The sequence below is a fragment of the Poecilia reticulata genome, linkage group LG4, assembly GCF_000633615.1.
Source record: "Poecilia reticulata strain Guanapo linkage group LG4, Guppy_female_1.0+MT, whole genome shotgun sequence".
Lineage (NCBI taxonomy): Eukaryota > Metazoa > Chordata > Actinopteri > Cyprinodontiformes > Poeciliidae > Poecilia > Poecilia reticulata.
Genome location: NC_024334.1, coordinates 21,469,007 through 21,477,140, shown reverse-complemented (window position 1 = coordinate 21,477,140; position 8,134 = coordinate 21,469,007). Strand labels below are relative to the sequence as shown.

Below are 8,134 nucleotides of genomic sequence, written 5' to 3'. Positions count from 1 at the left end.
TATATAAACAATGGCTGGAGTATTTGGTCATCAGTCCAAACTGTGTTTCCACAAAGTAAAACTGTAAGCAAATATTTGGAGGAGGTCAAGAAGAGAGGAAGAGATGATTATAGGGTGAGATGAAGGAAAAAAACAGAAAGAGAGAGCCGGAGAAACAGAAAAGGTCTTGAACCTCAAGCTCTGCTGTTGCTGGCATCTTCTCAAAGGCTTACTGTAACACATGGGGCCAGGCAAACAGGGCCGCACTCCCTTTCACCTCCACATGCAGCTCAGCTGTAGACATCAGCCCAGGCCAATCACAGCTATGTGAACCAAGACTTCCCAAAGGCCCTTTTCATCTAAAACATCAAGTTTCACTCTGCAGAGCTCACACCCTCTGAATTTCAACTCCTGAATGAGCCTCTTTTGCTATTCAGCCCGACAACATTTGCATCCACCGTTGACCATGTTTGTCTTACTTAGCTGGTACTTTAGAGAGTCCTAATCAGTGGAGGATTAGGTAAAATCACAGCTTTCGTTTCAGACTTGCTAGAGACCACACAGGAGGGCAAGAGACAGAAAAATGGAGGATGAGGGGGTGGGATGGCATGCAGGAAATGGTGGGGGAATATTGCTCCTATTGACCACAGAGCAAAGCCAGAAGGTAGCTGCACCGGTCTTGTTCACCCAGCACACTTACTTTCCCGCTAACTTCATGTGTCTGAGTGCTGGGGTTTATGTAAAGTTTATTATGAGAGCTCAGAGTTTGGCTCGACCCCTTCGTCCAGCGTTACCCAATCTGTGTTGGTGGTTTTTATGTGCACGCAAACTTGGATGGAGTGAATGTTTGAGTTAAGCTTCAAAATTTCCCTGCAAACTATTAATCAGAGGAGTGCAGAAGGAGTAATGTGTCAGGGAAGTAATAACTGATCATATCAGGTGTGGAAAAGCTGCTGTCGTCACGGGTCCATTGACTTGTTTTGAGGGTGACAGATAAGGGGTTAAACACTCATCATCTTACATGTTTTTATTAGCAGTCTGTCTGACTTTCCACAGTGGCGACCCTTGCGTTGATGCATATTTTTGATGTTCCAGGTGTGTGTCGGTACGCTCTGGGGATGTCGAGTGGGCAGATACCGGATGAGGACATCTCTGCCTCCAGTCAGTGGTCTGAATCTACCGCTGCCAGATACGGCAGGTACATCTTACACACACACAAGCTCAGACACGTGTTTCTTAGCATGATAACAAATGCAACACAAGGGTGGCTTGTCCAGCAAGGTGCCTGTGCCTGATTATGAGACATGAACCACAAACCGGGGTACCGGTTCTGCTCACAGACGTGGTATTAGGAGCGCACGCGTGGGGGGATGTGTGCTAGAGCTGTATGCCATAGAACTTGGGTGGCCTTCGCTAAGTATCGGGATCTTGATGTCATACACTTTCCGCCTCAACTCTGGGTTGAATTTCTGTCTTACTACCCTTCTCCCTTCCCAGCCCCTTCCCCTAAATTAGCACTTGAACGATTTACGATGCAGCCTTTCACCAGAACGTTTTTTTACAACCGGCTTTAAGAGCTCAAATCCTCCACTCCACCCACTTTACATTTCTTCCCATGTTTCATCTTCATCCTGCCATTTTCCCCCTCTACATCCTCCATTCATTGGCTCCCTCTTCATCCCATGTTTTCAAATCGTTTGTCTTTACCTCCAAGGTTGGACGGTGAGGAGGGAGATGGCGCGTGGTGTCCGATAACTGTTGAGCCAGACCACCTGAAAGAGTTCCTCCAGATCGACTTGCGTTCGCTCCACTTCATCACCCTTGTGGGCACCCAGGGCCGTCACGCTGGAGGAATGGGCAACGAGTTTGCCCAGATGTACAAGATTAAGTACAGTCGTGATGGCAGCCGCTGGATCTCATGGAGGAACAGGCAGGGGAAACAGGTAACTTCACAACTGGCGAGAAATCAAAGATAATGATATGAGTTGACCCTTCTAACTAGTAGTTAAGCAAGCTGCACTGACTTCATGACTTTAAGTAAGGTAAGCCTGGACTTTGACTGGACCACATGAATAGGGTTTGTTTATGGTTGTTGCCCTGCTGGACAAGGAAAATGTGCCCCGATTTTCTGTCTGTCAGATTTTCTCATGGATTGCCATGAATTTAGCTCGATGCACCTTTTCCCTGCTGAAGCATCCCCACTGTATGATGGTGCCACCACCACATTTCACCTTGACACATAGCATTTTGGGTTTAATCGGGGGATTAAGTAGCACAAGGAGTGACTACTTGAGGCAACCAGTCTTTAATGAATTTTACCGCAGTGTTTCAGAGTAACAAGGGAGCAGGATGGAAGAAGGGTAAAAATAGATCAATGTCTCACTTTTGAGTTTCTTTTTTATTTTAAAAGTGTGACATTCCCCTCATCAGAACTTTGTACATGTTTTTACTGGCCCATGAGATGCATTTTCATTAATCTAGGCTGAAAGTTGTGATTTTTGTGCGTCCATTTGGGTTTCTACTGCTTCTAAAAACAGCCCAAGCACTTAAAAAAATCAGCCCAGCTAGTTTTTGGCAATAAGTTAATTTTTTTGGTGTCTGAAAAATTACCCATTTCCAAAACAAATGTAACGTCACAAATCAGCAGACACGGCCCCTCACCTAGCAACCCCAGCAAAGCACAGCTCATCACCTAGCAACCCCAGTGACGTTCAGCCCGTCACCTAGCAACCCAAGGGGAGCTCCAGCCCATTTGGTCAGCTGGTCTTACTGCTGTATGTGCTGTACAATGGCTGCTGGAAAAGACAAGTGGTTTATTGATGACTTACCGTCCAGAAATCACTTGCTGCACTCTTGTTGGTTGTGCAGGAGGCTCCACTTCTGCTTCTCAAAGATGTACAATTGTGTAATTGCGCATCTGTTTGCAGCCATTTTCACGTGTGAGTGTAAACGTTGACGCGGTCAGCAGCAGCTTATTTAAATTTAAAGTGATAAGAGGCCCCAAAACGTCTGATGCTGAAAGGAGCTCAAAGTAGGCAAAAGTGAGGAGACAAAAATCTCGTTATCTAAGAATGATTTTGTGCAAAAAAATAAAATAATAGTAATGTAATGAACATGTTTTGTGCAGCCCATAGTCCCATCCTAACCTGTTTAAGGAAGTATTATAGGTCACCTTCAAGAGGTGGTTAAACTTTTGCTAGGCACTAGTCAATAAGTGACTTATTATTGAGCTTTATTATTTTATGCTTTATGATTGGGCTAATTTTCTTACAAAAACAATATAGTGATGATCAGATATCAGTTAGTCTGATCATGGTGTCATAAAATGTTTGCTTCGTCTGCAGGTGATTGAGGGCAACAGGAACACGTACGACATCGCACTCCGGGACATGCAGCCGCCCATCATTGCTCGTCTGGTCCGCTTCATGCCCGTCATAGACCACTCCATGAACGTCTGCATGAGAGTGGAGCTCTACGGCTGCGAGTGGCTCGGTGAGTTTGAGTTCAAGCATGCAGGAGAGAAAACACAGAGAGAAACGCATTAGAATGCGTTTCAAGAAGCGCGACCTCTTAAGGATGATCGTAAAACAGCAAAAGCAACACTAACCTTTGAGCCTCTTGCGAAAGGGAGGAACAGCTGATTTCCAGTTACTATTGCATAACAATGCGCTGCGTAAACTCTAATCCAGTAGACAAGATAAGGATATTTTGATAATATAGTATTTGACTTTATGGAATGTAACTTCTGTCCCCAAACTATAAATTCATACTTAATGATGTCCCGTTAAGTCTAGTTTCTGTTGTGCAAAGAAGAAAAGCTGCGTTTGATGAAAGAGGTGACAATGTTCATTTCACGCTTTGTTTCCCTAAACCGGGCCCACATTCTTTGATAAATGAAACTCCGCAGGCTGCAAACAAGCTGTCAGTCTGTGGAAAGGACTTTGTTTAAGCTGTTTTAGCCATTTTCCGTCCTCTTTCCCCACATAGCATAAATATTTCCCATCTCCTTGTTCTGTTTTCTGTTGTTTTGGTAAGTTTTGTTTGAAATTCTCAAAATGGCCTCTTTTTTTTTCATATATCCTACCTGCATCTTGGTGCATTTGTTACCATGGTGACCTTAAACTGTACAGTTTAAAACAAACTTTGTGGCTTTCTGAACAATGTCAATAAAATCCCCACAACTGAAGGGCAAGTTGTCATTTCCTCCCAGACGGTCTGGTTTCGTACAACGCTCCTGCAGGACAACAGATGAACCTTCCTGCTTATCCTGTTTACCTCAACGACTCGGTCTACGATGGAGCCGTCATCTACAGGTGAAAAGTGCTTTTCCTCCTCATCTTTTGCTTCCTGCACTAGTTTGATGAAGCTCTCATCATTAATCTCATCATTTCCCTCCTCACCATGTTAGTTCCCGTTGCCATGGTAAAAACATAGAAACAGAGCGTTGTGACTGAGTGGGTCAGGGTGTTTTATTGTTAGGCAAAACCTTCTGGGAATAACTGAGTCAACATGACCGAATAACTTAAAGACCCAGAATGGACCAATCAGGGTTTTTGTTATGTTTGGATTATATCGTGAATAATGTCCCCCGTGACACTGAAACACTCTGTTACAGAAACAATGGAGGAGGAAAGCAGCAAAATGAGGAATAGAAAATCTGACTAATACCTGTAACAGAGTGGGTTTTGTTTGGTAATGCTGCCACCTAGTGTTCGGGATTAATTACAGTTTATTTATGAGCCAATTTGTTGAAGCACTGATGAAATCAAAGATTAAAGTTGCATTAGGTAACTTTTTATGAAAATGCTTCTTTTATATTTGTTTTGGTCTTTACAAGCATATAAAAATCATTTTCAGAAAAAGTGCAGCTTCAGAACAAGAATATAAATTAACATAAAATGTTGTGTATGGGAGACCATTCACTGCAGTGAAAAAAGTATTTATCCCCTTTATAGATTTCTTTATTATATTTTTATTAAAAAATGTTTCAGTCTCATTTATGCTTCAGATCACAAAACAAACTTTAATAGCAGACAAAGTCAACACAAAATGCAGATTTGAAATAAAACTTCATATATTGAGTTCTCAAACATTATCCAAAACATACCTGTTTCTAAGTGAAAAAGAGACAACCTTTCTTGTATTATTAAATTAACTGTAATTAGGAACATTTCTTGATTGGTAGAAATTAACTCTACTTCCAGATGTGTGGAACCAACAAATGCCTCTAACAGAACCCGTCAGACAGCATGAAGAAGGCTAAAAATATCAGGCCTCTACCACAGATGGATATGTCTCCCATCACTGTGGTTCAGCTTCCTGGTGGTGAAAACCACAGATGCTGTGCTTTTCTAAAAAAAAAATACAACAAAAGTTTGCTGTTTTGTTTGTGTAACCATGGTGAACAGAATCATGACTGGTTTTGTGATCAGCAACTCTGCAAATAACAAACAGGGACGTTTCATTAAAGGAGTTAACAAGGAGCTTAATATAATCTTCAAAAGACTGAAAATGTGTCTGACTGGAGTTCATTGGCTGTGGATTTCATCCCTTTTTACAGATTTGCTTCTGTGTTTCTCAGTATGACAGAGGGTTTAGGCCAGCTGACCGACGGCGTTTGTGGAGAAGACGATTTCACTCTCAGCCACGTCCACAACGGATGGCCCGGGTACGACTATGTAGGCTGGAACAACGACAGCTTCCCTGGTGGATCCATCGAAATCATGTTTGAGTTTGACCGCATACGAAACTTCACCTCCATGAAGGTGAGAATCCCGAGCCGACGTGGCGGCGGCGTTACAGTCCTCGGCGTCGTTCTCCGTCATCACAGAGAATACCCCCGTGTGCGCAGGTCCACTGCAACAACATGTTCTCCCGGCACGTCAAGGCCTTCCAGCAGGTGGTCTGCCATTTCCGCTCCGACTCCGACTGGGAGACGACGCCGCTCGCCTTCAGCCCCGTGGAGGACGAGAAGAATCCCAGCGCCCGCTTCATCACCGTCAAGCTGGCCAACCACATGGCCAGCGCCATCAAGTGCCAGTTCTACTTTGCTGACGCCTGGATGCTGTTCAGCGAGATCACCTTCCAGTCAGGTACTCAGTGCGGAGCTGATTTGGTGCTGGAGGGAAGTTGTTGAGACGAGTTTTCAGACTAAATAACAATTGGTGAAACTTTTTCAGATACAGCCATGTACAACACAACACCGCCTTCCACACCTAAGCCAGGTGAGGAACCACGTCTTACATACGCATGCAGTGCTTGGTTAATAACATGTGAGCAACACCTTCAGTAATTTCTTTAAATTGGTTCCTGCTAAAATTGGAAATAGGGTTTGTATAAAAATGTTTTTTAAATCTATGTCATCTTTACTATTAATGATATTTTCAACTAGAGAAATTGAAACTTTTTTGTGTGTGTTTTTTTCCCTTTGATCGCAAAAAAAATTATAATGAGTGGGACACTCCATGAAATACGCTTCCTTATTAAGAGAGGTTCACCTATCCATATCGAATCTCTTTTTTTATTAGATGTAAACTTAACCATGTATTACTCATTATACAGAATGAACTAAAATATTTTTTCTAGCTAGGAAAAAGTGAGGACATTGTGCACATTAAAAAATTGAAATAACTTCAATCAGGAGCACAACAAGCTAAATATCTAAGGTTCTAACAAGTTAAACCTTCAAAATGCTGGGTTTTAATCTTCATTATTTGCAACTAATGTCACACATTTGTGCGTTTTATTTAGTGGTTTTTAGTTGTAGTAGATCTGGCAAAGTTTTAATTTAATTCTTTCAAAAATTACAACTTTTATTTTCTTTTATAGAAAAAACAAACATAATTTCTATAGTTTTTGTTTATTTATATGATTTTAATACCTCAACACTGTGAAATTTATACTAAATATTAATATGTCAGGTTATGTCTCCAATGTCATTAGTGGTTATGGACAAGCCAAATGCAGGCAAGGGGAGGCAGAACAGAAGTGATGTAAAAATAAAACTGTTTAATAGTAGAGGGGAGCTTAAAGAAATAAAAAATTAAAGTCCACAAATCAGAAAAGGCTAAAGATGGTTAAAGTAATCAAATCCCAGAGAGGTACAAACCACAAATGGTGTGTCGACTTCACAGACGTCCAGACTCCAAATGACCTTCGGATTATCTCAGTAACCGTTTGGGGAAAACGTTTTGGGATATGCATTTGTAGGCAAAGCCTTGCATTGCCACTGTAAAGTGTGCGTCCCCTTAAAAACACTCCTAAAACCTGTCGAAAACATTTCCAGAAGAACTAAAGCTGGTACGTCTGGAAACTGTGGCTGCCTTGTGTTTTTAAACTCCATGGACTGAGAATGGGACGTCACCAAATATGTTTGGTAAAACAGTGTGGCTCCATGTCACTTTTGAGCTTTTTCACAAATAAATAAATAAATATCAGGTTTGTTATGAAGCAGGCTGAGCGATATCTCAGCTGGTTAACAACATAAATGATGAAATGTCTGTTTGATGCTCACACACTTGTCTTTTTAAAAAATTCTCATGTAACTGGGAAGCACATGAAACTAAAGTCTCTTTTTAAAATCTTTAAAAGGCACCTCTCCTCCTCCCTCACCAGAAGATGACCCAACCCATAAAGTAGATGACAGCAACACGCGCATTCTGATTGGCTGTTTGGTGGCCATCATATTCATCCTTGTTGCCATCATTGTCATCATTTTGTGGAGACAGGTCTGGCAGAAGATGCTGGAGAAGGTGAGCGCCTTTTTTAATATATCGACACAACTAACAAACACTTGCGTAATCTTACGCATTTCCAGTTTTTCCACTCGGAGACGGTCAGATGTGCTTCCTGACACGCGTGCTTTTATTCCAGGCCTCTCGTCGGATCCTGGATGACGAACTGACTGCTAGCTTGTCGATACAAAGCGAGACGTTCAGCTACAATCACACCAGCAACCGTCCGGGCACAGCCGGCGAACAGGAGTCTAACTCCACCTACGAGCGCATCTTCCCTCTGGGTCCAGACTACCAGGAGCCGTCGCGCCTCATATGTAAGCTGCCGGAGTTTGCACAGAGCTCAGAGGAACCTGGTAAGTCAGCAAATCCGCTCACACACATGGATATTAACACACAGTGCTTTTTTTTTTTTTAAAGGT

General features: G+C 42.4%; 1 protein-coding gene across 2 annotated transcripts in view; it reads left to right on the top strand.

Moving 5' to 3' along the window:
- Positions 1–8,134, top strand: part of ddr2a (discoidin domain receptor tyrosine kinase 2a) — a 32,319-nt gene that overhangs the window by 18,661 nt on the left and 5,524 nt on the right. Inside the window, exons 3-11 of one of the 2 annotated variants that reach the window (XM_008407286.2) lie at positions 1,075–1,177; positions 1,694–1,922; positions 3,324–3,471; positions 4,190–4,292; positions 5,561–5,744; positions 5,831–6,071; positions 6,159–6,203; positions 7,594–7,730; positions 7,852–8,068. In XM_008407286.2, coding sequence (XP_008405508.1) covers positions 1,075–1,177; positions 1,694–1,922; positions 3,324–3,471; positions 4,190–4,292; positions 5,561–5,744; positions 5,831–6,071; positions 6,159–6,203; positions 7,594–7,730; positions 7,852–8,068 — 1,407 coding nt within the window. Of the gene's footprint in view, positions 1–1,074; positions 1,178–1,693; positions 1,923–3,323; positions 3,472–4,189; positions 4,293–5,560; positions 5,745–5,830; positions 6,072–6,158; positions 6,204–7,569; positions 7,731–7,851; positions 8,069–8,134 lie in introns of both variants that reach the window. The other variant, XM_008407285.2, reaches the window with a different exon arrangement.